The 27,921-nt window shown below is 44.1% G+C and overlaps 6 protein-coding genes across 11 annotated transcripts; 4 read left to right on the plus strand and 2 right to left on the minus strand.

The window, feature by feature from the left end:
- The first annotated feature begins 1,556 nt into the window (after positions 1-1,556).
- LOC149717991 (acid-sensing ion channel 1C-like) lies at positions 1,557-3,188 on the plus strand. Of its 2 annotated transcripts, XR_016368305.1 has the most exons (4): positions 1,557-2,249; positions 2,340-2,406; positions 2,496-2,870; positions 2,932-3,188. XR_016368305.1 is itself a non-coding variant. In XM_089841818.1 (3 exons), exons 1-3 carry the CDS (start codon positions 1,828-1,830, stop codon positions 2,616-2,618), a joined length of 612 nt encoding a protein of 203 aa, XP_089697944.1. In that variant the 5' UTR covers positions 1,557-1,827; the 3' UTR covers positions 2,619-2,898. The 2 variants fall into 2 exon arrangements, 1 of the variants encoding a protein (XP_089697944.1); XM_089841818.1 differs by lacking the exon at positions 2,932-3,188 and having other exon boundaries at positions 2,496-2,898.
- Positions 2,828-4,575, plus strand: LOC149717992 (degenerin deg-1-like). Its single transcript, XM_089836976.1, has 8 exons — positions 2,828-2,870; positions 2,932-3,191; positions 3,430-3,544; positions 3,616-3,685; positions 3,754-3,808; positions 3,865-3,911; positions 4,060-4,135; positions 4,203-4,575. Exons 1-8 carry the CDS (start codon positions 2,828-2,830, stop codon positions 4,503-4,505), a joined length of 969 nt encoding a protein of 322 aa, XP_089693102.1. The 3' UTR covers positions 4,506-4,575.
- A 48-nt stretch (positions 4,576-4,623) lies between these two features.
- Positions 4,624-8,174, minus strand: LOC149717993 (calsequestrin-1-like). Of its 4 annotated transcripts, none has more exons than XM_089841811.1 (9): positions 8,033-8,174; positions 6,446-6,906; positions 6,283-6,383; positions 5,944-6,210; positions 5,793-5,885; positions 5,563-5,733; positions 5,421-5,495; positions 5,218-5,353; positions 4,624-5,136 (listed from the first exon to the last, which is right to left on the minus strand). In XM_089841811.1, the coding sequence occupies exons 1-9, from the start codon at positions 8,038-8,040 to the stop codon at positions 4,754-4,756; spliced, it is 1,695 nt and encodes a 564-aa protein (XP_089697937.1). In that variant the 5' UTR covers positions 8,041-8,174; the 3' UTR covers positions 4,624-4,753. The 4 variants fall into 4 exon arrangements, with proteins under 4 accessions (XP_089697937.1, XP_089697938.1, XP_089697939.1 ...); XM_089841812.1 differs by having other exon boundaries at positions 6,446-6,843; positions 8,033-8,167; XM_089841813.1 differs by having other exon boundaries at positions 4,625-5,136; positions 8,029-8,170.
- Positions 8,175-8,217: 43 nt separating this feature from the next.
- Positions 8,218-9,243, plus strand: LOC149717994 (uncharacterized). Its single transcript, XM_089841817.1, has 2 exons — positions 8,218-8,359; positions 8,430-9,243. Exons 1-2 carry the CDS (start codon positions 8,304-8,306, stop codon positions 9,097-9,099), a joined length of 726 nt encoding a protein of 241 aa, XP_089697943.1. The 5' UTR covers positions 8,218-8,303; the 3' UTR covers positions 9,100-9,243.
- A 45-nt stretch (positions 9,244-9,288) lies between these two features.
- On the plus strand, positions 9,289-12,727 carry LOC149717995 (peroxidasin homolog pxn-2-like). 2 transcript variants are annotated; one of them, XM_089841810.1, is made up of 11 exons: positions 9,289-9,768; positions 10,189-10,246; positions 10,314-10,591; positions 10,655-10,831; positions 10,889-10,978; positions 11,039-11,203; positions 11,263-11,588; positions 11,649-12,109; positions 12,170-12,351; positions 12,422-12,521; positions 12,609-12,727. In XM_089841810.1, the coding sequence occupies exons 2-11, from the start codon at positions 10,212-10,214 to the stop codon at positions 12,685-12,687; spliced, it is 1,893 nt and encodes a 630-aa protein (XP_089697936.1). In that variant the 5' UTR covers positions 9,289-9,768; positions 10,189-10,211; the 3' UTR covers positions 12,688-12,727. The 2 variants fall into 2 exon arrangements, with proteins under 2 accessions (XP_089697936.1, XP_089697935.1); XM_089841809.1 differs by having other exon boundaries at positions 9,289-10,246.
- A 281-nt stretch (positions 12,728-13,008) lies between these two features.
- LOC149717996 (uncharacterized) lies at positions 13,009-27,740 on the minus strand. The gene is made up of 7 exons (XM_089841803.1): positions 25,284-27,740; positions 24,209-24,334; positions 23,940-24,103; positions 19,336-23,827; positions 15,257-17,755; positions 14,953-15,138; positions 13,009-14,844 (listed from the first exon to the last, which is right to left on the minus strand). The coding sequence occupies exons 1-7, from the start codon at positions 25,306-25,308 to the stop codon at positions 14,774-14,776; spliced, it is 7,563 nt and encodes a 2,520-aa protein (XP_089697929.1). The 5' UTR covers positions 25,309-27,740; the 3' UTR covers positions 13,009-14,773.
- Between the last annotated feature and the right edge of the window lie 181 nt (positions 27,741-27,921).

Consider the following 27,921-nt stretch of genomic DNA (forward strand, 5'->3'; position numbering starts at 1 on the left):
CCTGGCAAGTATCTTCAACTGACCGACCCTGGCAAGTATCTTCAACTGACCGACCCTGGCAAGTATCTTCAACTGACCGACCCTGGCAAGTATCTTCAACTGACCGACCCTGGCAAGTATCTTCAACTGACCGACCCTGGCAAGTATCTTCAACTGACCGACCCTGGCAAGTATCTTCAACTGACCGACCCTGGCAAGTATCTTCAACTGACCGACCCTGGCAAGTATCTTCAACTGACCGACCCTGGCAAGTATCTTCAACTGACCGACCCTTCCAAGTATCTTCAACTGACCGACCCTTCCAAGAACGCTTCAGGAATACCCACGCAAGTATCTTCAACTTGCCACCACGATCCAAGGACGCTTCAGGAATCCCCACGCAAGTATCTTCACCTTGCCACCACGATCCAAGGACGCTTCAGGAATACCCAGGCAAGTATCTTCAACTTTCCACCACGATCCAAGGACGCTTCAGGAATCCCCACGAAATTATCTTCAACTTGATACCACCTCCAAGGACGCTTTTCCAATACCCTGTCACGGTTTTCCAACTGACGGCTGGTTCTGGGATACGCAGTATACATTCTTCTACTGGTCATCTACATGGATTCTCTGCTACAGAAAATAAAGTAAAACCCCTTGACACCGGTCATTTTTTACCCTTCCCTGCATATCAAACGACACTTTATTTTTATTGCGAAATAAAGTCAAGTCAAAAAATTTGTTAAATGTTTACTTATTTATAATACTTGTTCCAAGAAAGTTATAATCTCAATTATAAATAATCCATACCAATTACTACCCCTATAACTTAATGACATATGTGCCATAAGTATGAGACACTACCTATACTTCGTAATGCTAGAAACATCCTGTAGGCCCGTTGAATAACGCTCGCTTTTACAATCCCTGCTCCACTTTAGTCTATTCGAGACCTTCGTCGCTTTATCAGTACCTATGACGGTTTATCTACGTCACTCCATGACAAGGTTATAGAAGATATTAATTACTTATATTACTACACAGTAAACTTACATGACATGTTTTCCTCTTATAAGTATTTGAAACGACGCTGTTGCCCTTATCATATAAAGGGTCTCTTTGACGCTTTTCGCACTGCAAACGACACCTTTGGATGTAATATCAAATCGATGACTTACTTTTAAAGCTGAGGGCCGTGTAAGGGTCAAGGGGGAGGAGCGGAGTTGGTCGCGTCGCACGGAAAGACTTGACTTTCGAGCGATAAACACGCGAGCACGGGAACGGCGCTATCAAAACTCGCCGAGCAATTTGCTAATGGGACCAAGGAACAATGTTTTACGGAAAACTCGTAAAACAGAAATAGAAATATTTACCTATAAATAGACAACTAACTTTTAAAAGAACACCGACAGGCTTCTTTTATCCAGCAAAGATTAAACAAAAGTGGTACGACGAATTACTATTAGTATTTATTATTAAATTTAACTTTGAAATACATTTTTACCAACAATGGTCGCTCACTCTCGCAATTTATTAAATTGCGAGTCAGATTTTCGTGGAATGACGGGCCCCTCAATAGTCCTTATGGGAATTTAATAGTTTTATTGAAGATAAAGAGTTGGATTGGTAGATGCGATCTGGGGTGACCACCACCGTGATATTTAAACATCAGTATGGGAATAGAACCACGATTGAAAGTAGTCTTTCCTTTCTTCGGAGCTAGATAATCGTCCTTCGACATCATTACGATTAAACGATTAAATTTCTTGATTCAGCTATAGGCCTAGTAGCCGTAGATTGCTAGTGGTCAAACTGGATTCAAAGCGAGATTACTTGGCTAACTCTATGTCTTCTCGCGTCGCCCCTTGGCTCTTGAACGACGAACTCAGCGACTCTTACTACTCAAGCCACCCGTTCCACCAACGGCTCCGTCGCCGACTCTCTTTGTTGAGCGGCGGGGCTGACCAAACGAGTGCCGACTTCCAAGATGGACCCGAATCCGCGGAATCCAGTCGCTTCCCTTGGATATACGCGCGTCAAATTTTCTCAAAGTCCTCGCTGAACGGAATTAGTCATATCGCCTCCGCCGACAATTGGTTCCGTCGCTTCTTGTGGACAGTCTTGTTCATTCTATGCTTGGGTGGCTTCATCTATCAGGCGGGCTCGTATTTCTACCTTTACTTCAAGTACCCGACCACCGTCGAGGTCAAAGTCGAGAACAAGGGATCCCTGGAGTTTCCCGGGGTGACCATCTGTAACAGTAACAAGTACGCGCGTTTAGATATATCTAAAAAAAGGTTCCAATGAATTCAGATATAAGTGATAAATTATGTTTGCGTCATGTCTGTTTCGCGCAGAGTTCGTCGACTTCAGTACTGCGAAACGTACCATCAAGAGTGTCTCATAAACGCCACAGATTTTGAAGTAATTTTTATTTTAATAGTTCATTTTCAACCAGGCCGAGATGGCTGCAAAAAGATAACATTTAATTAATTTCAATGTGATTTTGTCAGGAAAAGGTGTCACGTTTGGATAAGCAGTTGCAGATCGCTTTGGGTCACAACAAGAGCGGACTCTTCATAAATTGTTCCTTGGAAGGGAGAGAAATTATTAGCGGCGAAGACTGTTTCCGGTAAGAGATTTCTTCATTTGTTAGAACCAAGTTTTAAAAGGGCATTTTCAAAAAATAGGAAATTTTGGTACCGCTAAAGGAGAGTGTGATTTTTCTTTAACTTATTCACCCGTCTTGTTCTCGCATCCGATTAGGCATTTTAATTTGTTCTTCATTCCGGATCACGGTAATTGCTTCACGTTCAACGCCGTCTGGAACTCCAAAGGAGAAAAAATGTTTCACGCTTACGAATCGGATATTTGGAACTCGCCTACTGGTAGGTAATCTGTCCAACCGCTTATTGTTTATCCGGAACGACCATTGTGGCGCCTTATTAGTTTTAGAGTTGGACCTGAACGTCGAGGCTGAAGAATACTTGGACCAGTACGTCTCACCGGCCATTCTGGTCTCGGTTCACGCGCCGGATTCATATCCGGACCCGGAAGCGGGTCGCGTCAAGGCTTTACCCGGAAATCTGTACAATATCGGCCTGAAGAAATCCACCACCGTTTTGCTGCCTACGCCTTACCAGACCAACTGTACGGAATATAGAGATTTACCCTGGACTAAAGGATATCCCGGAAAGTTACACCCAAAGGTGACTTCCGTCGTGTGCTTTGGCATGGGAGGGGGGGGGGACTGTAAAATCACTGAGGATTAAAATTGTTATAGTTTCCATAGTTCCTATACCACACTCACCCACCATAATTTAGTTGTTCACTGACGTTACAAAGATGTTATTTTGGCCCTCGTTTCGCGGCGCTTCACAAAACTACAATAATTAAAATAAAAGTAAAATTAATTAATAAAAGTATTCCAATAATTGTTTACTTTAGATGTGCACGCAAGAGTGCTCTAGAAACGCCCAAATCGAACAGTGCAAGTGCGTCTCACCCAACTTGACGCGCTTGACCTCGGACGAAGCTCCTTGCACGGCCAATTCCGACGCTGGTCAGTCATTTCAAATTTTTAAAATATTTACGCGCTAATTGCGTAATCGACGATCCTCCGTTTCTTGACAGCACTATGCGCGGAAATGGCGGAAGATACGACGAAATCTTATTGCCGAACGCTTTGCAGAGTTCCCTGCGAGTAAGTTGTCAACTCTCAAGCGTTGGCACCGCGTCAAATTGACCTTATAGAGTCTGACCATTTTTTAGACGAACTATTTACGAAGTGACCGTCGACACGACAGCGTGGCCTAAACCCAATGAGGTAATCTATACATTCAATAAAAAAGTTCAATTAATATTAAACCTTCTTAATCCTAGAAAGGCGAGCTGGGAAAGTGGGCCAATAAGAGTTTAAGCGAAATCAGGTACTACTTTTCACCGGTTAACAAATAAATCATCTTAAACACTAATAAATAGCTTCAATAATCGTTATAAAACATTTAAACAAAACGAGTTTTAGAAATCTTGTTTCAATTTTGAAGTATCTTTTAAAGACAATCTCAATTCTTTTAGAAAAAATTTACTGAAAGTTAAAATTTACTTGCGAAGCATGGAGCACACGAAATACGAGCACTTACCCAAGTATTTGGTAAGAGGCGCCGAATCCAAATAAAATAGACGTAGCCCAAAACTAATCAATCAGATCTCTCACGCAGTTAGTGGAAGTCTTTTCGCATTTGGGAGGATATCTTTCTTTATGGCTAGGATTCTCGGTGCTGACCATGTGGGAGATTGTCGAGAACTCGGCCTTGATCGTCATCAAAGCGTGTCAAACGGCCAACACCGCCACGCAAACCGATTTCGAAGGGAACGTCGAGTTGGCCGAAATGCGACAGATTAACGTCAAAGCAGCGCGACCGCGCAGGAGATCGGCCAACACCGGACGGGCCATGGCTTCTTTACCGCAACCAGATATCCTCGAAAGATATGGCCAAAGAGACAGATACGAAACGCGTTAAATAATGACAACGCGATGATCAAAGGCTAAAAAATAGATAAAAACAAATTCAAATTAATCAACATTTCGTTGTAACTCTTCATCATCTCTTTTATGTCATAAAATTAAGTAAAGATTTATAAATCAATGCAATTTGGGAATTTTTTTTATAATAAAAATATATTTCAAAGTTGATTAGAATTTGATTTACAAAAATATTTATTTAAATCTTAACGTAAGAAAAGAATTGAGCTTTATCAAATTCCGACCTTAGAGATCGGATTTCGCGGGAGACTCGGCTTTTTTAGAGGTTGGAGGCGCTTCCCCTAGAGACGCGGTAGTCACTGGATTGACAGTGACACGAACCGGAAGAGACGAAACCGTTGAGCGAAATTCGTCACCCGTTACTTGGCAAACCCATTCGCCGTCATCGCGTCCTTGAGTGGCGCCCTCGAAACGTAGACTGCAATCGCCCAAAGAGGAGAGTCCAACCCAGGACAAATGCGGGAGGCGATCCAGGTTGGAGCCAATGTTCTGTCCGTTGCGCAGCCAGAGGCAATCGCCCACGATATTCTGCACGATGCAGTCCAATTCGAAGGAGCTGCCTTCATCAACTTGAACGTTCTTAGGAGATCGGATCAGTGACTGCGAGCCTTTCGTTAAAAATTTTTTCAATAAAATTTTTTATTTAATTTTAAATTATAATATTAAAGATTTATTTAATTAATACGTACCGTCAGATTGTTGTAAAAGTATGGTGTTATCGAGGACGCCAGAAAACCATTCCTTGATCATGGCCACATTCAGTTCATCGGCCGCTTTATTGGCCGTCATGTTCAAAAGTTGACTGTTAAACCAAGCGCTCTTATTCTACAGCGCCGGTAAAATTAGAGTTCATTAAAATAATACTATTCATTAAGTCTTATCAATCACTTACCGTGGCAAATTCAATGACACCCATGGCTGGCAAAACTCGTGGCATCCCGTACGTTGAACTTAAGTAATCCTTCATCTGTCAAATTAATTTAGAAGGGTTACAATTATTGGACGATTTAAATCACGAGCGATTAAATAATTACCATGTTAATTATAGGGAATAGTTCGGGGTCGATCCAAATGATGTTCAGAGATTGGTAGCGGCTGTCGGTGCTGTTACGGATAACCTTATTGATCAATCGGTTAAAATATCCGCCGATGGTCGAAGCTTTCTCGCCCACCGCTATCACCGTGTTTGCTGGCAAATCCAGAGACTGTAACGATTCAGAATACTCAGTTTGAAATGTCATTGACAACTGCCTCCTTTCTTTACCGTGGTTTCCTCGAGATTGTCTTGGTTCAAGTAAAGAACTGGGCTCATTCCATTCGACTTGACAAAGTTTTCTATGTCCAAAGCACTCGCGGGCTAAACAGTCAAAAATACCAATGAGTTGCCTGATAAGCAACGGCTTTAAACGTCTTACGTTGAGTGGACAAGGAATGGGAAGCTTGTGAGGTGGTTTGTACAGGGAAATTTGTCCAACGGTGTCCAACTTCAAGTGCTTGGCAACGACGCGGTCAAAGACAACGTAGAAAGGGACGTCGGGAGCCAGGTTTTTGGCGGCTGTCTCGTACGCTTGGTAGTCACCCGTATCCGCCACAAAAAAGCCTACCAATCGCGTCTGCTGCACCGCGTCGAAAGACAATTTGTCCAACTTTCCCGTGATGACCTTCAAAGGGTTCGTCCTTATCTGAGGAAACAGATTCGAAATCGATTCGTTATTATTCTGAGAGACGCGAATTGAGAATAATAGTTGACTAACCATTTTCAAATAAGATACTAAATCGGTGATGTCACGTTTACCTCGATACGTGTAGTGTTTGCCATTCACAAAGATATGAATTCCGAAAGAATTATACAAAGCTAACGAAAAATTTTTAAAAATGGTACACTAAATCAAGATTAAACGTTTCTTTTATATTTACTATTTGCCAGAAGACCGGAATTCTTGATCTTGAGACTGTAGACGGATACGTTATCAGCGACCAGCAACTGCGCCAAAACTTCTCCGAAATTGCTATCGATAGCGGTGGATCCTTTGACGTCCTTCGAGCAGGGACAATTAGGAACGTCCTCAACGCTACCATCATCAACCAGAACAACGGCAGTGCCGGAGACAGCCAATAGGCCTGAAACTTCCGCGATCTGTTCTTCGGTAAAATGGCGCACTCTATTGACGCCGTCGTGGTTGGGCATTTTTAGAAAGTTAAATAGCGACGCGCCAGTTAAGCCGATCAACAGGACCATGACCAACAAGGAGCGAAGATGTAGCTTCATTTTAAAACTAACGCAAATATACTTTCCAGGAAAAACTTTGACTACTCTTTGAAACAAAAAGCGTAGATTTACTGAAGAAGATGAGATCTCTTTGCCAAGGCGGTAAACACTTGAATAATGGAAAAGTTTCCAGACTCAGTAATATCTTACAAATCAATTGCACTGGGGGCGGGGCGGGGTTCCGTTCGCTTTTTAGAAATATATTTTCTTATCTTATCAAAATTACGCTAACATGAAAAGCCTAATCTAGTATTTCAGCGGCTTGGAAGGTTATAGTGTCCTCGAGACTATAGAAGAGGTTTTTTTCAAAGATAAGTCGCTCAGAGGTCCAAATTTTCCTCAAAAAAACCCAGTTTTCTATGTGAAGTTTTTTTAAATGTATGGTTGTACCCGATGGTAAAAAAGGATCTCAAGACTTTGTTAGTAGTCATTGTTGGCCACTAGGACGCAACCTACGCTTATTACCCATGTCTAGTGAATTAAATTCTTATCTTTGGAATGAACTTGACGCACGTACGCCATGACGTCTTTAGTTCATCGGTCATGCATTGTCTATATCCCTTTCCCCTTATCTAGACGAAAAGTTACTAGCGCGCTTAACAATCCCTTTTGAAAAACGATGATGAAAATGGTGAAAAATATAACTGAAAATTCTCAAAAGGATTTCAGATCGAATTTTAGGCCTTAGATACTAAGGAATGACACAATCATACCTTCTAAAATATATTATACAAAAAGAAGAAATATGGGGCATTATGGTCATATCTTTGAAAGTGTCTCTCATAATTTGCATTCACCCATAACTTAATAGTGAGAAAAAATCCCTCAACTTATTCCATGATTTTAATAATAATGAATTAATACTAAATTCCCAATCAATTGGCAATAAATTATTAGTAAAATAATAATAAATTCGTTCCGTGACTATCCCCGTTGAATATTAACGCTTCCCTGTCTCAATTAATTTTGCGAGTTCAACTTTAAAGGTGTAAGTAACTCTTGTCAACCGACATTGTTGCCTAGATCCTTTTAGTTTTATGTACAAAACGTCTAGCTCAGCTGTTTTACGAACGTACGATATAGGCAAAGCCCGAAATTAATTCACCGCTACATAGATAAAGTCCGGCATTAGAAAAATATTTCATTCACTGCGCCCGATAATCATTATAAACGAGCAGAAACCTTTCCCTAACATTTTAAAATCAATTCAAAATTAAAACATTGAACTCACATACAAATCCATAAACAATTTCAATAACACGCCGACTCCATTCAATCCAGGACCGAAAATTAGCACGTCTTAACTCTACAACTTTCACAATTAAAATGAAAGAAAAGACTTACGACATGTTCACCGAACGCCGACTGAAATCAAAATGATTGATACCACTAATTGCTTGAAAAAAAACCGTGACGTCACCAACTTCATACACCGCCCTCTTCAGAACCAAACGGACCAATCAAATTTCTGCAAAAGAATAATTCGCCTAACTTTGCTTCTTTTTTATGACAAGTGCAAAAATGGGTCAAACTTTTTTATATTTCCACCATCTTTCTTCTTGGTATATATAGCTCAACTAAACCCAATTACTTATCACTCATCATCTGAAATACTAACCTTTCATGTTCAAGCCACTGTCTAACTCGTCTAGAATACCCAGGCAAGTATCTTCAACTGACCAACCCTTCCAAGAACGCTTCTGGAATACCCACGCAAGTATCTTCAACTTGCCACCACCTCCAAGGACGCTTCAGGAATAGCCACGCAAGTATCTCCAACTTGCCACCACGATCCAAGGACGCTTCAGGAATAGCCACGCAAGTATCTCCAACTTGCCACCACGATCCAAGAACGCTTCAGGAATACCCACGCAAGTATCTTCAACTTGCCACCACCTTCCAAGGACGGTTCAGGAATACCCACGAAAGTATCTTCAACTTGCCACCACCTTTCAAGGACGGTTCAGGAATACCCACGAAAGTATCTTCAACTTGCCACCACCTTCCAAGAACGCTTCAGGAATACCCAAGAAAGTGTCTTCAACTTGCCACTGCACCTCCAAGGACGCTTTTGCAATACCCTGTCACGGTTTTTCAACTGACGGCTGGTTCTGGGAGACACGGTAAACATTCTTCTACTGGTCATCTGCAAGGATTCTCTGCTACAGAAAACAAAGTAAAACCCCTTGACACCGGACATATTTTTACCCTTCCCTGCATATCAAACGACACTGTATTTTTATTACCCAATAAAGTCAAGTCCAAAAATTTGTTAAATGCTTACATATTTATAATACCATAAGTGTATAAGATATGTTCCATAAGTATGTCACTACCCATACTTCAGAATGTTAGAGGCTTAATGAGAGCTAATTCAAGAACGACGTGAGAATTGACTACACTCGGGTTTGCAGTCCATCCTCCTCTTTAGTCTGTACTAAGCCTTTGACAATTACGCGTCGCTTTACAAGAATCTATGACGTTTCACCTAAGTCACTTCATGACAAGCTCTCATTAACGAGTGACACACTTATGGGACATATCTTATAAACATATGATAATACTTGTTCCAAGAAATTTATAATGGCACAAGTGCAACTTCAAGGTATATCCTTGTTTAGAAAACACCTTTTCAAAGTTCTTGGCCATCGCAATTATAAATAGTACATAACAAATTGACAACGACACAATCATACATTCTAAAATATATTATACAAAAAGAAGAAATATGGGGCATTATGGTCATATCTTTGAAAGTGTCTCACATAATTTGTATTAATCCATAACGAAATAGTGTCGCAAAAAAATCCCTCAACTTATTCCCTGATTTTAATAATAATGAACTAATACTAAATTCCCAATCAATTGGCAATAAATTATTAGTAAAATAATAATAATAAATTAGATTCGTGACTATCCCCGTTGAATATTTACGCGTCACAATTTATTTTGCGAGTTCAACCTTAAAAGTGTAAGTAACTCTTGTCAACCGACATGGGTCCCTTAGGTTTATGTACAAAACGTCTAGCTCAGCTGTTTTACGAACGTACGCTATTAATTACAGTAATTTGTTTTCCAATTCATCTACGAATGATTTAAGTTCACCTTCATTTTTCAATTGTTGACCCGGACTCGTACAAAGCGTGCGTGTACATAATGTTAAACTTGATTGGAAAGAACGATAGTGCAGCGGTAGTATTACGGAAGAATCGTACAATTGGAAAACAAATAACTAACGCGATTGAATTAATAGCTATCAGTTCATACGAGGAATTAACAATTGGAAGTGGGCTTACGTGTCAGCGGGGTTCGGTAACCAATGACTTTTTCGATAATATAAAATAAAAAAGACCACGATTAAAGTGTTAATTTTCGACACAATTCGCTCTAGAACACTAACTCGACGACAGGAATATGCACCGAGTCTCGAAACTCATCGCTGCAATCTGGTAACTCGTAAAATTTACGTTACGTGTTCATAAACCCAGGATAAATAGAACTTTATTATCATTATAGCTACTTTGGAGTTGTCCATCTGGTTAATGGGGAATGTCCCTTCGGGAGTGGTCGAGGACACGATATTCGGTCACGGCAAGTGGACGAGTATCAGGGTTTCGACAATTACTTGGAAACGGGGAAGAGTGGCGGCCAGTCGAACACTTGCTACATTAACTATTGCAATCCGTACGATCGATATCGCACCTATAATGGATCTTGCAATAACCTGGCTAATCCTTGTTGGGGAATGTTGCTTAGCACGCATAACCGCCTACTGCCGCCTGATTACGGAAATGGTAATGCTGCTCGCGCAATCCGACTCGAGGGCAATAATACATGGTTTAACTTACGGTTTGAAGGTATCAACTCGTTCAGGAAAGCTATTCCGGGAACTCAACCCCTTCCCAACGCGAGATTGGTCAGTCGAACAGTCCATCGTCACAGTACCGTAGACACCGGAAGTCGCTCGCATCTGTACGTCGGTTGGGGGCAGTTCATCGACCACGATTTTAGCAACACGGCCCTCGGCTCTAAAAGTAATACCGAGCTTAATCATGGTGATCAATGACAATAATGAGCTTTTAACCGCGTAGGAAACGATTCTCGGTGCAATGGTATTTACATTCCGAGCGGAGACGAATCTTTTCAAAGTCCAGGATGCATGACCTACTCCCCATCGCAGGGTAACTCAAAACCACAGTCGAGGGAACCCAATATATGCTGAACTAAATTTGTTTTGACAGAGGTTTTATGTGGGTCAGAAGCCTTACCGAAGGGCGTCACTTGCGGTTGCATTCCGTGTCTGAAGGGTCAGGCGCAACAGATCAACACGGAAACGTCCTTCATCGACGCCTCCTCCATTTACGGATACACCGAACAAGCCGCCAAAGATTTAAGGGCACCCGGAAGTAATTATCACTTACTCTTTGCCTTTAGTTTGGTTAATTACGCGGTACTCTTATTTTAGCGGCGTATTTGCGGGTGGACCAGTACAACTTACCTGAACGTTCGAACGATTCGGGGCCCTACCGATGTGAGTCCCGCGACTGTATGGACAAGAGGTGCTTCCAGATGGGCGAGATGTTGAACAACCAAAACGTCTTCATGGTCACTTTGCAGACGCTCTTCATCCGCGAACACAACCGATTGGTGGACGAAATGAGACCCTACTTTGACGACCACGAAACCTTGTACCAGGAAGTCAGGAGACTAATCGGCGCCATTATGCAGAACCTAGTCTACGGCGAACAGCTACCCATCGTTCTAGGACAATGTCGCAGTCCAGAGCTTAAGGTTAGCCGCAATTTTTCAAGCTGAAGTTACGGAAAATTTTATACTTCCGTTGTTGCGTAGATTCCGTCACCAAGCCAATACTTGTACGACGCCAGTTTGAACCCTCAGACGCTGATCGAATGCGTGACGAGCGCGTGTCGTTATGGTCATACGGAAATGCAGGGATTCGTCCATCTGTTGCAGCGACCCAAGCACGAGTCCCTTCCCCTAACGGATATGTTCACTTTGGACATGTTCTGCCGCAACGACTCGCTGGAACTTATCCTTGGCGGATCCCTGGACCAAAGATCCCGACAATTCGACCAGTTCTTTTCGTTTCAGGCCACCAACCGCATGAGCGCGCCTTTCTTGGAGACTTTCATCGACATTGCCTCTTACGATATCGAGAGAGGACGCGACCACGGTTTGCCCAGCTACACCGCCATGAGGCAGTTCTGCGGATACTCCGTCCCTAGGTCCTACGATGAAATGAAGCAACTTATGCCCGGTTCCGTCGTTGATAAGTTTCGGGAGCTCTATGGGTAAGATGAATAAATATACCAAAAAAATTAAAACAATAAGAGTCATTGCGTATCTTTCAGGGAAAACGGCTTAGATAACGTCGATTTGATGAGCGCCGCGGTCAGCGAGTACCGCGACGGAAATTGCAGCGCCGCTGTGGGTCCTACTTACGCCTGTATCCTTACCGAACATTACAGACGAATCAAGAGGGGCGACCGCTTTTGGTTCGAGAATAGGGGTTTCCCCTCGTCCTTTACCAGCGGTAAATAACACCAAACTCACCCTTCCCGCTGCCATTACTAAATAATTTCTACTAAAAATATCAATTTCAGCTCAAATCCAGGAAATTTACAAAACGAGTATCGCTGGCTTGATCTGTCGTAATACCCAACTCAGAGAAGTTCAGGAAAGTCCCCTTCAGATGCCAGGGCCGTTAGTATTCCATCTATACTTTCCCAACACGCGTTTCACGACACCTGAAACTTACTTGATTTACAAATAAATTGTTGTTTCTTTTAGAACAAATCTAATCAGAAGCTGCTCCGAAATTGAGGCGAGAAGCCGAATGAATCTAACGCTCTTTCTAAAAAACAATTAAACGCAAATAATTAAATCCAAATAATAAAATTAAATACGAATAATTAATTTATAATGAAATATTTTACGACAGGCTTTTTTTTCTTGTCAAAATGTAAATTACACTTTTTTCTTTTTGTACAAATTTCCAGAGGGGGGGGGGAAAACTTGAAAATTAAAATAAAATACGTTGGTGTCAGAGAAACCATATAGATTTTTTTCTCTCTTAAAAAATGTTAATTTACAACAGAAAAATGAAGAAGAATAAAGTGGCAAATCCCCCGGTGACAAATAACTCGCTTGTTTTTTAGGCAAAAGATATTAAAAACGGAAACTCTTTAAATAATTCATTCAGTGAGATGTTTTTAATGTTTGGTACCAAGTTCATTTGTTTTTTTTATCTTTTTTTTTTGTATTTTACAACAGACCATTTAAAAGCTGCAATCAGTGAAATTTCTCTTTACATAAGACGCAGTTTTGTTATTTTTTTACGTTGTTTGTTTTTGCCACAAATATACAAATATATTCACACAGTGTACAGGTAAAGAATTTAACGCAACCTATTTTCATTGGCCGCCGCCGCCGCCGTCGCCGCTACTTATACTTAATCTCTCGTCCATCATGGGAAGAAAAACAAAAACAACTTTTGCTAGAATTAATCCGTGCATTATTTTATAATCTTTTGTAATTTGTTTTTGATTTCAACTAAGATTGTTTTTTGTTTTTTTATTCTAAAGATGAGTGGAAATCATTTTGTTTTTCTGAGGAAATTCGACGACGCTATTGCATATATTTGTTTAATTAAATATCACCCCATTTTTCCATTTGTTTTTTTGTTGTTTTTAGATAGAATGATTTCCATTAGTGTTTTTTTTTCTTGTATTTTGCTCTTTTTTTATTTTATTTTAGTTGAGGTTCACGTTGGATAAAATGTTGTTTGTTTTTTTCGAGTAAGAAAAGCGGCTTATTTACAATATCTTTCGCGTTCATCTTATTACAGATATATTATAAAAACAAGATTCTGTACAATTTCTTAAGGAAGAAGGGGGGGGGAGAAGATATAGCGGGGGAGGATGAGGAGAAAAAGGTAAAAGGGGGACGGGACCGGGAGTGTTTGTTTAAAAAGAGACAATACCTTGTTGTATTTTACGAATAATACATTAAATTAATTTAATTTAATTTAATTAATTTGTTTTAACTGCGTATTCTTCATCTTTAACAACAGTGAAATATATAAGCTTGTTTTTTATTTGTTTAAATTGTTTTTTTTACTAAAAAATGCTTCTCTCTCTCTCTATTTTATATAGGGTTCATCTTTTAAAAACTGGCAATTTTTTTTAATAGGCCTAAATATTTTCGATTTTAAATTTTTTACACTTTAACGAAAAAAACAAAACGTAAAAAACAAAAAGGAAAAAAAAAAAGATGATGAGAAAATTGGAAGTTATAGTGAGCAATTTATCTGTAGGCAATTTATTAAGAATACGCGCATGTAAAAAACAACCTTACCGTTATGATTTACGCGCATCTTGTATTTTAACTGGTTTGTTTCTTTGTTTTTTGTTTGTTATTTTGTCGGGATTTCCTCTTGATTGGACAAAAATAAATGCGATTTTGGTAGTTTTTTTTTTACGAACTAATTCACGCCGCGCATTTTTTGTTTCGTTTCGTTTTCGAGTCTAATTAGCAACACCTTGGAAAAAACACTTTTTTTTTGACTATCTCGGTGTTATTTCGAAACCTAAAAACGGAACTCGAACTCGCTTTATATTTCACCAAAGGGAAGCTCGCGTTCCCGAGGAACGGAGATGAAAAATGTTTCACCACGCCATTGAAATTGGGGGTTTTTTTTTTTATTTTTGGAAACTATTTACAAAAGTATCCGAGAGAGAAAATGTAATTAAAATAAAAAACAAATGCCATTCGATTGGCCTAAGACACGCGTCGACGCGTTTCTATTGGTTCTTTGACTTAAATAGATTTTTCTCGAAGCGCGTTGATGGGAGGGGGGGAGGGGAACGTTGTCTACGCGAAACACCTCGCTACGTCGCGCTTTTGGGGGAGGGGGGGGGTTCGTCGGGGGGAGGGGGGAGGAATTTTGTTTAGCGCTACCTATGCGCGTCTTTCGATATCCGACGTCTTTTTGTAGATGGTATCGTTAAAACAGCTTCGCATTGATCTACAAATATACAAGTATAAACTGAATTTTCCATGACCACCCACCCAGCCAGTGCCACCCGCCGCCGTGTGTGTGTGCCTAGCCGAATTTTACAAATGGGTAACTTACCAGTTGAGCCGCCAGAGCGCGTTTTTCTTTTGGCTGGTTGAGGTAGTTCGAAGGAGCTTTCCTCTTTCGTCTGCTGCTGCGTTGGAACCGGTGAATAAGAGGTGGGGATGCTGGGCGAACCGCAGGATGACGAAGTCACCTCGCACTCTTTCGCTGCTTGATTGGCTACTCGCGATGTCGACCGCACTAGGGCGACAAATTCATCTATTAGCGCTAATGTAAGGACTTTCAATGGAAAGTCTCGGGTTCGTATAACGCGTTCAACTCAATCCGACATCAACCGGAACAAGTGAAATAGTCTTACCTTGGTACTTCTTGACTTTGTCTCCGGCAGAGGGTTTTTCGGCTTCGTTATTGGCCTTGAGTCTCCGTCCGTCTCTGTAGATGGGTTTCCTGAGCGTATTGACTTTATTCCTGGCGTCGTTCAGAGTGGTCTTTCTTTTCCATTTACGCGTGTTGACCGCGCTATCGGAAACCTCGTCGGAATCGTCTTTGGGCATCGGTTGTTGTTTTTGGGTGACGCTGCGCGAATTGCGCGTTCGAACGAAACTCTTGTCCTCTTCTTGACCGCCCGCCAAAGACGCGTTACTCAGTTTCGCCCGCGACTTATTCACCAGCTCGCTAAGGGACAAGTCGTCCTCGCTCGAGCACTCGGACTCGCTGCCTTTCGTTTTACCTTTCCTGTAGATGTCTTCCTGTTTCTTTTTAACCCAAGTGACTTTTTCAGTGTCTTTGTCGAGGGCTTTGCTATTTTTGTCAGTGGTCGAGGCGGCGGTGTTCTGTTCTTCTTTCACTCGGTTGCTGGTGGATCTTTTGGGAGTATCTTCCACGCCCATGCAAGCTTTGATCAACTCGGCCGCGTTTTCCGAACACTTTCTTTTCACGGGTTTCGAGAACAACGTTTCTTTCGCCTCTGTCTGGTGAACTTCTTTCACCTTGGTCTCCCTGCTCGCGGCGGCAACAGCCGTCTGAACTATTTCATCAACTTCGTCATCGTCGTCGATGACGACCACTTCGGGGGACTGTTCCTCCTCGCTGGCCGCTATTTTGTTTTCGTTCGAGACGTTGGCCAGCAAGGTCAATTGAGTAGGCGAACTATTTTTTGGACGGACAGTTTCGGGGGAGAAGGGAGGCGCCAGCGATTCCGTCTTCGCAACAACCGGGTTAATGTCTCCGGGACTATCGGGATCACTGTCTTTGACCAAGACCACGGAAGGGGATTCCTCCTCTTTGACGCTGACGATTTCAACTTCGTTGGAAGAGGACGACTCTCTACGCGAGGGCTTAGGGATTTCTTCAATTTCTTCGGCGGCGTGGTCAGCCTGATTCGATTCTTTCTCCACTTCGATTTTGACCTCTTCAATTTCCGATTTGGCCTCTATGAGTGGGCCCACTTCTTCGTCCGTATTAGAAGGGACTCCCGGCTGACTAATGCAGGGAGACCCTTCTTTCTCTTCCTCCACCGATTGGTTCTTTTCGACGGTTAGTGGCTCACTTTTCGCAGGCTCGTGTTGTTCTTCGACAGGAATGGTTTTCGTCGCGACGGGACTGTTTGTCTTTTTCCGATCGGCCTCTTCGAGCGCCGGTGTAATTGGTTCTTCGAGAGGGGTTTGTTGGCGCTGCGAGGGACAAAGCGCGTTGCTTTCATCGGCGCTTTTACCCGCGGCTAGCGTAGTGGGTGGCGGGCCCAGGCTAGGAACGATCTTCAGAGAAGAAGAGGCCCCCGTCACGACGACGGATTTGACTACGACGGTAGTTGTGCGCGGACTGGTTTGAGAGATGGTAGTCGGTGAATTGGTACTTTTAACTTTGGAAACGACCAGACGAACGGGAGAAGGCGAAGAACCGGAGACGTTGGCCCCGGACGCCGAATTGGAGGAGGAGGGCGAGCCCGAGCCCGACACGCTCGAATGACCGGATTGCGAAGAAGGCCCTATGATTTCGAATAGAGTCGAGCTGCTTGATCGTCCCGAAAAGGCGGGCGAACACGAAGAGGGCAGGGCGACGAGTTTGATGGGGACTGACTTGGCCGATTGCTTTAACGGAACCATCACACCTCCCGAAGAAGCATTCGAGGAAAGCAAGGAATGAGCGTGAGTACTTCCCGAGGAGCTTTTGATAATCAGAGTGACTTTCCCTTGCTCCCCGCAGCTGAAGACGCCGCGATTGCACAAGAGCGTGTTCAGAGAAGGATTTAAAACTGGGCTATTCGTAGTCAAAGTGCTCTGAGAAGTTGAGCCCGTCGCGATGCACGTCACACTAATTCCGTCCGTTTTGGGAGTAGTCACGAGAAGGGACCGCGTCGTGACCGTCACAGCTGGGGTCGAATCGGCCAGCGGGCGGCTTATCGTCTCGGGGGGTTCCGCGTCACTTTTATTCATTTCGTGGGAGTTTACTCGCGGAGAGTTACTGTCTTGAGCACAGCCATTGACGGCGATGGCGGATGGGGTCGGGGTTAACGTTGACGCGGAACTCGGGGCTGGCGTTGTAATGGAAGACTTGGCTTCGGAAATTGCATACGGTGTAGAGACGGGGGACGCTGACGTCGTCGTGTAGGAAACGCCGCTCGCTTTGCTATTGTTTTCGCTTTTAATATTGCACAAATTTGTTGAGGACAGAAGGGCGTTTACCAGCGACGGCGCGTCACAACGCTCCTTCGTTGAGCTTTCAAAGTCACGTTTAGCTCTAGGGAACTGATTGGGGCTCTCCACCACTTTAATAGGCGTTAAAATCGACGCTTCGTTTTCCGCGATCTCGACCAGCGTCACCGATTTACTTTCCAAATTAGAACCACCCTCATCCCCTTCAGCCAAAAATAATAAATAAAAAATTACATTTTAATTCATCAGTTTCTAAAACAGGGTTCATACAACTTTTGGAAAATTGAAATTTCCCCGAGATATCCAGGTTTTTCCCCACATACTTCCCTGAATTTTCCAGAGTTATGAGCCTCCAAAGTAGGGTCTAATGCTATTCCTATGGAGTGGGTTGTTTGTTTACTTTTTCCTTATTTACTCGGCCCCTGTTTGTCGTAGCCCTAAGTTTTAAGTATGGTTAGATGGGGGACAAATTGGACTATAACATACTCAAAGGACATCCCCGTATCTCTAGTAGAACCTGAGTTCTGGGCCTCCAAAGTTTATTAATAAAAATCAAAAGTAGACTAATAACAATAAGTGAGAGAAAAAATAAGTTGACGAAGATATTGAGGTATCCTCAAGTTTAAAGTATCTTTGTATGGGGAGCAAAGAGGACATATCCAAAGGAGATCCCCGTATCTCTAATAGAACAAGAGTTATGGACCTTCAAAGTTCAGTGTTAAAAATCATAAGTAACATAATAACAATAAGTGAGACGATACCATAAGTTGACGAACATTTTCCTTAATTACTCGGCTCCTGTTTGTCGTAGCACTAAGTTGTTAGTACGGTTAGATGGGGGACAAATTGGACTATAACATACTCAAAGGACATCCCCGTATCTCTAGTAGAACCTGAGTTCTGAGCCTACTAAGTTGGGTCTAATGCTATTCCTATGGAGGGGGTTGTTTGTTTACGTTTTGCTTAATTGCTCGGCCCCTGTTTGTCGTAGCCCTGAGTTTTTAGTATGGTTAGATGGGGGACAAATTGTTTCTACTAGAGATACGGAGATGTCCTTTGAGTATGTTATAGTCCAGAGTTACGAGCCCCCAAAGTTGGGTCTAATGCAATTCCTATGGAGGGGGTTGTTTGTTTACATTTTGCTTAATTTCTCGGCCCCTGTTTGTCGTAGCCCTGAGTTTTTAGTATGGTTAGATGGGGGACAAATTGGACTATAACATACTCAAAGGACATCCCCGTATCTCTAGTAGAAACAGAGTTACGAGGCTGCAAAGTTGGGTCTAATGCAATTCCTATGGAGGGGGTTGTTTGTTTACGTTTTGCTTAATTACTCGGCCCCTATATGACGCAACCCCAAACCTTTGGTATAGTAGGATGGGGGACAAATTGGACTATAACATACTCAAAGGACATCCCCGTATCTCTAGTAGAAACAGAGTTATGAGCCTCCAAAGTATAGTGTAATGTTAATCCTACGTAGGGGGGTATCTTCACGAACATTTTGCTTAATTACTCGGCCCCTGTTTAACGCGAATTTCCCCGATTTCCCTGAGGTTTTTGCCAACTATTTATTTCCCTGATTTTTACAGGTTTTCCCGGTTTTCCAGGTTTGTATGAACCCTGTAAAACGATTCCATAATCACGCGTGTACCTCAATTTTTAACCTACCTTCATGCTAACTTAATCGAATCAACGTGAGGAAAGAATATTCGCGAAGACGCGACAGTGTAACCGACTAATTAATGACAAGACCATTCCCAAAAATAACTTGAAAAATACTCACGTTTCGTGGAATCAGCGCCACTTTCCACTTTAGGTTTGACGATTTCTTTGAAAGAAGAGTGAGAGTCCGTAACTTTACCACCAACTTCGACTTTGTCACCGACACCGCTGGGAACTTGAATTAGCGCGTCCCGGTCCGCGTCACCAGTTTGACCAGTATCGAGTAGAGGTCCCTTTTCATCGCTCGCGTGGCTAGTTGTACTATTGACGAGGATGTTTTTCGAACGTTTATTTCGCGACCAATAATCGTCCAAGGAATCGGCGCTAGACTCTTCGCTGAACGCGTTCCCATTCTCCGTAATTAACTTTGTAATCTCTTTCGAAAGTAAAGTCGTCTCTTTCGATTGGCCCGCTCCCGATTTAGCGGCGGCTGACACGGTAGTTCGCTTTTCAGAGACAAAGAGCGCGGCGGGTGTCGTCGGCCCGTCTACGGAACTATGATTGAAATAAACGCAACGAGGCTCGCCTCCTCCGCCAGAGGCCGCCGTTACGCTCCCCGCGACACTCGCGGTTAAAGTCGACGATTTCAAGTTGATGAGTTTATTTCCTATGGCATAAATATTGGCGGCGGAGTAGGTGGAGGGCGACTGGGCGACGGGACCCGGGGGAGAAGAGTCGCTATTTACGGCGGCTACTCGCTCGCTCGTCACGTCCAGGTTGATGAGCGAAGGAATGGGCATGCTCTCGGGAGAGCCCATGGCGCCCGCCGTTGAAGAGCCCGCCACAGCCACGGCGTCGCGAACCAAAGGCACTTCTAGGAGTCGGGAAACGCGTTGCTTCAGAGGCAAGGGGTCCATCCCGATCAGTTTCGTCTCGAACTGCGTATCGCTTTTAAAGTTCACAAGGCACAATGTATTATCCGCCGCCGCTAGATTGCCGTACACGCTCGATCCATCTCGGTTTCGAAGCGGCGCTTCCGCGTTCTCCAAGCGTTTCGCGACTAGCGCTTCTTCGCGACTGTCGCGAGCGCTTTTAACACTGGCGAAGGCTTCGTTCGAAGAAACTTCCCGGTCGATCTTAGTCGAAATAACCGCAGGCGTCTTAACTTCCGGGCTAATGGCGTTCGTTTTCTGATTGGTCAGTTTTTCGTTGTTCGTTTTAGTAACGTCTCTTAGGGCGAATACTTTCTCGGGCGCGCCGCTAGGACTAGCCCCGTTTTCGATTCCCTTACAGTTTTCCGGCGCCGCCGAATTCCTCGTCGGCTCTAGTTTCCCCTTCTGGTCGCTTTCCGGCGCGGCAGAGTCTTTTTCGAGAGAGTCCTCGAAGAGGTCGTCGGGAAGCGTCTCCTGTATTTCTACTTTTCTAAGCATACTGCTCGGTAACTGACTAGTCTCTAGAGGCGAACGCGCCGACAAACACTTGGAAGAATCGAGCGCGGATAACGTTTCGTCCAATTTCACGAGGACCACCTCGTCATTACCGCCGAGGGCGGGGGCATCGACAGATTGAGTCTTTGAAGTTTCACGGGGGGCGTCTTCCTTTAAGGGGGGCACTCTATCTTTCGATTCAAGGTGGGTCGGCGCTTGAGGTAGGCTGGGAGGCAATGCCGACTTCGAAGTACTCGAAGAAGAAATATTACCTGGAATCTTCTGTTGAGGGGCTATAGGTGGCAAGACGATTGGCGGTGGCAATCTCGGAACAACTCCTTTAACAGCCGAAGTTTTATCCGCGGCGGCGTCTAAAGAGTGGACAGAGTCCGGCGTTTGAAAGCTCTTAACGAGATTGGCGCTTCTTGGCGTTACGACGTGATTTGCCACGGTCGTTCGCGACTGCGAGACGTTTTTCTCGGTAGAAGAGGCCACCGCCGCCTTCTTTTCCTTTGTCTGTTCCGGACTCCTATTGTCAGGGTTTTCAGAGCTCTCGCCAACCACTCTCAAGGTTTGCGAGTCCATTGAGCTATTTGGCGCGCCAATTTGCGAGGCCTGTACGATGGAACCACCTGACAAGAGTTTTTGCTCCCGGATTCGATCATTCAACGTCACTCCGTATAACTTGGCTTTGCGATACTCTCGCGTCGATTCGTTCTTCGAGAGATTTAGTCTTCGATTGACGACGCTACTCGCGTCTTCTTTCTGAAGAGAGGCGTAATCGGGGCCGCCACCGCTTTTGAACGATTTTGAAGAGCGAATCTTCTTTTGATCGGGTTTGTCCGTCAGGTGATTGGACATATCCGAGTTGGTCGTCAAAGAGGAGGCGCTTTCTTTACGAGGGCTGACGACTACAGCGGCGTTGGGTCCTCGAAGAGAGATATGCAAGGGCGGTACTTTGGGTTCCGCGCCGTGATTCTTCCTGGCATTAGGAATGCTAACAAAGGAGTTACTATCCATTTTATTGGAGGAGGCGCCGATGGGACTGGCGGAAAACGCCGCTTCGAGGCTCGTTTTGCTTCTTTTCTCTTTGGATTCGAGATCCTTGGAATCTTTCATCGTTCTTTGGTCTATTTTTAGTCTCAGCTTCAACTCGCCCTGGCCAGGCGTCGAGGGGGGCGTACTCGAGACGGTCATGGTGGTCTGCGAGGAGACCGTCGTCGCGACAGGGATTTCGTTTAGCGGATTCGCGGCACTGGGGGAGATGGTTTCGGCCGACGGATTGTTGGGGGATGGCGTTTCACTCTCTTTCGTCGCCGTTTCTGAAGCTAAGAATTCGGTTGACGACTGCGAAATGTCAGTATTCGATTTGCTAATACCAGAGTCCGTATCGGAAAAGACGTTCGAGCAAGCGTCTTTGCTGTCAGAAAGGCCGCGTTCGGATTGACCATTTTCCGAGGTTTCCGTTTCAGCTTCCGGAAAAAGAGGTAGCGAGTCGGTCGATTCTTCCTCCTCGTCACTGGCCATGGGCTCTAAATGCCCCGTAAACGGATTTATTAGATGTTTGGGTTTTTCGTTGCCGAGCGGCGTCGGCGACGAGGGCGTACTTAAATGGGGGGCTGTCGCGTTTAGGAGGGTGGTGGTGGTCTCCGAGTCTTTCGCTAGACTAGATGCCAATCGGGCGGACAAGCCGCTTTGCGCGTTGGCAGCCAAAGAGTGATGATGCGCCGCCATTGAGAGCGAGGATGAGTGTGGTTGAAGTTGTTGTCGAGGCGCGACGGGAGGCGAGCCAACGGGGAAACGATGGAGGTTAGCCGTGTCGACGGCGGGCTGACCCTGAGCCTGGGGGTGCAGAAGAGGGACTTGAGGTATATTGCGACGCGCCCCGCTTCCCTGATGAGCTCTTAATAAGTCAAAATCGTTGGAGGGCGATTTGGAGGCGAGCGAAGTGGACGGGATCTTGTTAGGTGGTTGTTGTAATAAGAGTCCGCCGCCCAAATACACGGAAGGTTGCCCGATGCCCATTTCTTCCGAGACTAAAGAGCCGGGGAGAGCCTTCTCCTTGGGGCGCCTGGGCTTTCTTTTCTTTTTCACCGCTTGTCCAGTATCGTCGGGGGCGGGTGGCGGCAACATTTTTGTAGGAGCCTGACTGTGACGAGTCAGACTGGCGCCCGAAGAGGAACTCCCTTGAGCGTCACTCTGCAATAAATTAACAAGGAGGGGGCTCGACTGCGCGATGTTGGCTCGGATGGATGGGCACGTCGTCGTTGTCGTCGTCGCCGTGACGCCACCGATTCTCGAGGCCAAATCACCACCGAGGAGCGAACCCGACATGGTCGTCGTCGTCGGCGTTGAAGGCGCGGTCAAAAGATGCTCCGACACTCGGTTTACGCTGGTGGAGGCGACACTCGCGAGAGTCTGAATGGAGCTGACCGTACTGGGCGTCGTCGTCAAATGAGAATACTGAGGCGAAAAGTTTAACGCGACACCTCCGACGGCGCTCGTTGTCGCGGTAACGCCCACCGAACTGGCGTGTAAACCGGGCGCGTGATTGACGGCGGGAGTTGGGAGCGCGCCGCCATTATTATTATTCGAACTGTTGTTGCTACCGCTATGTTTCGTATTCATAGCGTGAGTCATACTCGCGAAGGGGAAAGGTCCGAAATTGACGGGGCGAGCGGTGGCCGAAGCGCCGCCAGTTAAGAGTCTGTTGGCTTTGGATATGATGGCTCCCGCGTTATTTCCGGCCGCCAAGAAGGGCAAATCGGAGCTGGCAGGCGCCACCACGTTGGGAGAGCGGAAGCCAATGTCCCTGGAGACGGGAAGGGCGGCGGGAGAAGAGATCCGCCTTTTGGGCGTGCTGCCGGACGAGGCTGGCGCGGGGGCGGAAGACAGCCTCTGGTCCAAGGAGTTTCCTCCATCTTCCAAGGAAAGGGGCGAGACGGTTGATGGCATAGGATTGCCGCCTCTCTGCGTCAGGTATTGCACAATGTTTTTCCTCCTAGCTTCCGCATTACTAGGGCCCGCCTGCGCCTCCAACGTCGCCACCTCAAAGGGGGCCGCCTGACTGGCGCTGCCACTAGACGAGGAAGAGCCCGCTTCCGAGCTCTGAGTATTTTCATCCGATTTGCTCAGCACTAACTCGCGAGTTTCGCCATACTGACCCGCCAATGTTAATGATATTATCTGAAATTATCAAGAACGATGGAATGAATAGATGAGAAACGATAGACTAGGGCTTGGTCACGTCAAAAAGTCAGCCAATTCAACTAGAAAAGAATAGTAAAGGCGCGTTTACCTGGTGCCCCTCAGTTTGCACGGATAAAATACCCAGCTGGCGCAAAGCTTGGTCACCTTGCTGGGCCAACTGGCGCAGACGCGCGGCCGCCTCTTTCGGAATACTGAAAGTAACGCGAACGCTGTTCCATGGTTCCACTTTTCTCACCCTCAGAGGCTTCTCCGCTGTTAAAATCATACAATCATTATTGTTCGTACGAAAACGCCTTTTGAGGAACCAACTCTCTCTCTCTCTCTCTTTCCCTCATAATGGCATTGCCAAGAAAGTACCTTTTGATATGAGACTCTGAAGCTTACAGACAAGGATCTGTAAGCGCTTGGGAAAAGCCGGATCGCGAATATCTCCTTCACAGGTCAAAACTGTTGTTGTTAAGGAGTCATCCTCGTCTTCCATATCTGAAAAAGGCAACAAATATCCAATTTGTGAAAAGAGAATATTAACTTCATTAAATTTTAATAAAGAAACACTTCAACCCACTCGTAAGTGGGGACAAAAATCATTTAATGATTCTCTACCCTTAAAGTATAACTTTGTATGCCTCAAAATAAAGTATCAATATGAGATATTTGAAACACTAGGCCTACCTAAAAGTGAAAAGTTTCATTCAGTTTCGATAAAACATAATTTAATCTTTTATCCGAATCACGGTGATTAAAAATAATTATTGGGGTAAACTGAATGATGCAAAAGGGGAAAACTTCGGTTGCGTTAAGATTCATTTAGAACTTCATAACTATTAAGTCAGGCACTGGTGTTGTCCAAAAAGAGGCGAAGCTATTTTAAGGCAGTAAAACGCGTTAATTACCTTTGAAATAAGCGAATAAAATGCATTAGATCTAGCAATCCAAATAACGCCACTAGAATTAATAGTAGTACGGATAGGATGGAACGGACTGAAGAGCTTAAAATGCGGGCCTCGGTCAATAAATTTGGCCGAAGATTAGGCTTAGATATCAAGCTACCTTAGGAGCTAGGCTTAGGGGAGGAACTCGCGGGTCAATTTCGCCTTCGCTTTGGCTCAAATTGCTCGCGCTGGACGTAAAACGGGCAATAAGTTCTTTTATAAGCGATAATTAGTTATCGGGAGAGTCCAGTGGATAATGGCCTATGACTTCTGTTTTAAATTGATTTTGTAGGGAGAGCCGAGGCTTAGGACGGGGCTATGGCTTCGAGTCCGAGAAAGCTCGAGCCTCGAGCCGTGTATCAAGATTAGTAGTGGCGAGTCCTAAGAACCCGAATGAATTTTCACCTTTTATAGTCGCCCCGCCGCTTTGAAACTAAACTCGGACAACACCTCGATAGCAAATTCGAAAGATTACTGATGGAGAAATGAGAAAAACTAACCTGGAAGTGATATTTTTTCAAGCATAATATAATAGCCATCCGAACGTTAAACAATAACATTCATCGCCATTTTATAAACTACACCAAGGAGTATTAAGTAACGAACGGGAGTAGACGCTTTACCCGTAATCTGGCAGCCCTGTTTCGGTTGATTGATAATTGAAAAATTCACTAACTAGGTTTGCGAGAAATATATAATTTATTCAATCACTTTGGTCAGAATCTATTTGCTATACATTTTCCTTCCAAATATAAGATCTTTATATACGACCGATATTTTATCGAAACTAAAACTACTCATTCGCTCAAGTGTGAGTATACAGCCTCCATGTTCCCGAGCATGGAGGAAAAAAATTAATGAATTGTAATGAACTAGAACTACACCAGATCACACTAGAGCCGTTCTCAATCCGGCTTTTCCCGCGATTGTGCCTTAAAAATCGAAACTTCCGCTTAAATAATTAAATAAAAATGAATTTATACAATTCTTATATGCGCTTTGAATCGAAACTTAATCGCCGATAACGGATAATATTAAGAAGGGAAATAATTTCTGGGCCTACTAGAAATACAGGTAAAGAAATGGGCCACGCAGTTTCTCCGTTTCCCATCTGATATTTCGATCGGTAGCTTCACATTCATGAATAAATTAAAAGCAAATGATTGTTTTTTTTTTTGATACAATTGTTATTTATCGTATTGTTGTCAAGCTACGTTTATAACGTTTAAAATTAACGAAAATGTAATTTTCGAGCGTATGTGATCTTTGGGGAAATTTTATGGGTTCCTAGATGGCACTGGTAGTCCGGCCTAAACAGTTTCTTTCAAGAGCAGTTTGCAATAAAAATAGTTACGAGGATTTAACCAATGTCGACGCTACTTTGTTAAAACCCTTTGTTTTTCTTAATAAATAAGAACAAACACGGAAGAAGCCGACAGTCTATGCGGGATACTATTAATCTGTGGATGTCAAGAGGGAAAGTAGAAAGTCGGAAGTAGATGGTGGGAAGGGTAGAGTAACGTGTCAAGTGCGCAGGCGCTCCTTATTCAATACCACCTGCTGCTGCTGCTGCCTTTTTTTTTTTTTTTGCTTTTTTGAAAAGATCGATGGTAGATTCCGAAACGGGACAAGCAGTAGGGCTAGGACTAGGTCCTCCAGAGAGACTGGAATAGCACCAAGAGTTTTGAAAACGTATGGCAAAATTGGGTCCTATAAGGTATCTTACAAAGGAAAGCCAGAAGGATATTTTACGGGAAAAGGCTTGTACGTTACTAGACCCCCATAGTCCATACTATATTTGTTGAATAGGACTAGCGCGTCTGACACTCGCGAAGGTCCTATAGGTTGCCATGGCGACCCTCACCGACCATTCCCACTTACTCGGAGACTAGTCCCGCTACCGGAGAAGGGACACCGTTCTCTATAGGGTCAGAGTGGGTTCTCGGGATAAAGGTCCCTTCACAAGCATTTGAAATTCAAGAGAAGAGACTATTCCTGCACTGAATTCTAACCCGCTGAGATAGAGTATAATTAGCGCAACCTGGTTTTACAGGCAACCAGCATGTGGGAGCGGGAGAGGGGGGAGGGGACCCAGTTCGTCTATAACAACGGACACTTTGATTAGAAATGAATGAATGAGAAGTAATAATAACGCGCAAATCTACCTCATTATAACACCAAGCGCAGGCGCTTTACGATTAATAGAGAAGTCGAAAATTCGCAACATCGTTTCATATAGGCTGAACTTTTCGATTGAAAGATTATCTCGGATTGTCCAGGAGCGAAGGACAATTAGTCCGACACACGCACTTAGACATACTAATCGTCTTAAGATCAAAGAGATAAGAAATTGGAATATCTTGTAAATGTCTGTCCATCCAATGTATCACCAGTTCCCTAATTAACTGTCTCCAAGCGCCTTAGCTTCCTCGCGCAATAAAGAATTATTTTTAATCAACCAAGAGGAGTAGTTGTGGTCCACTTTCACCCCCCCCCGCCTCTGTCTAAATAAAGGTAGATATATCGCCTGTTTCTATACGGGATAAATTTGGATATCAGAGGGTTAAACCGGAAACAGCTGTGATATAGTAACAGTACGAGGGATATATCCCATTATAATAGCGCGACGACACTACTACTCGGAAAATAATTCTTGATGGGGACGGAAGAGGCTGATACAGGGTTCAACGTCGAGGGGAACGCCACTTTTATCATTTTTGCCAATTTTTTGGGATGGAGAATTAAGCTGCATTTGTTAATAGGCATTCGTGGTAAGGTGTTGATAACAATTATTCCTCCAAATGTTTCCCAATCGAATGTATATAGTCGAGTCCTAATTGGGTTATCGCTTCTCAGGATTCTACGGGACCTTAGTCCGCCAACAAGAAGAACTTTGTAAATTCCCTTTTCTTTATTGATCCCTTCTCCCGGGGGCGAGGTGGTCAGCCTTTAGTTTCCTTTCCTAGAAATAGAGAAGAAGCCGCTGGAAAAAAAAATGGTGGCCCGAGCGACCGATAGGAAGTAGCTTTTCCATTCTACGATCATCCTTGGCAGAAAGTGTAGACTGCCAGAGCTAGGCTAGGCTAGGCAATAGAGAGAGGGAGTGCGTGTGTGTGTGTTAGATTAGAAGCAGCTCCA

This window comes from Phalangium opilio, unplaced genomic scaffold (assembly GCF_054372755.1).
Source record: "Phalangium opilio isolate 3A_F unplaced genomic scaffold, DU_Popi_V2 ptg000003l_1, whole genome shotgun sequence".
Taxonomy (NCBI): domain Eukaryota; kingdom Metazoa; phylum Arthropoda; class Arachnida; order Opiliones; family Phalangiidae; genus Phalangium; species Phalangium opilio.

Bases quoted from the DNA above. Each gene is read 5' to 3' on its own strand.
- LOC149717994 (XM_089841817.1), top strand. From the start codon at position 8,304: ATGACAAGTGCAAAAATGGGTCAAACTTTTTTATATTTCCACCATCTT. The intron at 8,360-8,429 runs GTATATATAGCT...TTCATGTTCAAG, and splicing joins TTCCACCATCTTTCTTCTTG to CCACTGTCTAACTCGTCTAG.
- LOC149717996 (XM_089841803.1), bottom strand. From the start codon at position 25,308: ATGCTTGAAAAAATATCACTTCCAG. The intron at 24,335-25,283 runs GTTAGTTTTTCT...TGCCTTTTTCAG, and splicing joins TGAAAAAATATCACTTCCAG to ATATGGAAGACGAGGATGAC. The intron at 24,104-24,208 runs GTACTTTCTTGG...TGATTTTAACAG, and splicing joins TCAGAGTCTCATATCAAAAG to CGGAGAAGCCTCTGAGGGTG.
- LOC149717991 (XM_089841818.1), top strand. From the start codon at position 1,828: ATGTCTTCTCGCGTCGCCCCTTGGCTCTTGAACGACGAACTCAGCGAC. The intron at 2,250-2,339 runs GTACGCGCGTTT...TGTTTCGCGCAG, and splicing joins ACCATCTGTAACAGTAACAA to AGTTCGTCGACTTCAGTACT. The intron at 2,407-2,495 runs GTAATTTTTATT...TGATTTTGTCAG, and splicing joins TAAACGCCACAGATTTTGAA to GAAAAGGTGTCACGTTTGGA.
- LOC149717992 (XM_089836976.1), top strand. From the start codon at position 2,828: ATGTTTCACGCTTACGAATCGGATATTTGGAACTCGCCTACTG. The intron at 3,192-3,429 runs GTGACTTCCGTC...TGTTTACTTTAG, and splicing joins CCGGAAAGTTACACCCAAAG to ATGTGCACGCAAGAGTGCTC. The intron at 3,545-3,615 runs GTCAGTCATTTC...GTTTCTTGACAG, and splicing joins CACGGCCAATTCCGACGCTG to CACTATGCGCGGAAATGGCG.
- LOC149717995 (XM_089841809.1), top strand. From the start codon at position 10,212: ATGCACCGAGTCTCGAAACTCATCGCTGCAATCTG. The intron at 10,247-10,313 runs GTAACTCGTAAA...TTATCATTATAG, and splicing joins AAACTCATCGCTGCAATCTG to CTACTTTGGAGTTGTCCATC. The intron at 10,592-10,654 runs GTAATGCTGCTC...TACGGTTTGAAG, and splicing joins GCCGCCTGATTACGGAAATG to GTATCAACTCGTTCAGGAAA.
- LOC149717993 (XM_089841811.1), bottom strand. The intron at 5,734-5,792 runs GTAAAGAAAGGA...GAATCGTTACAG, and splicing joins ACAATCTCGAGGAAACCACG to TCTCTGGATTTGCCAGCAAA. The intron at 5,354-5,420 runs GTAAGTGATTGA...CCGGCGCTGTAG, and splicing joins GTGTCATTGAATTTGCCACG to AATAAGAGCGCTTGGTTTAA.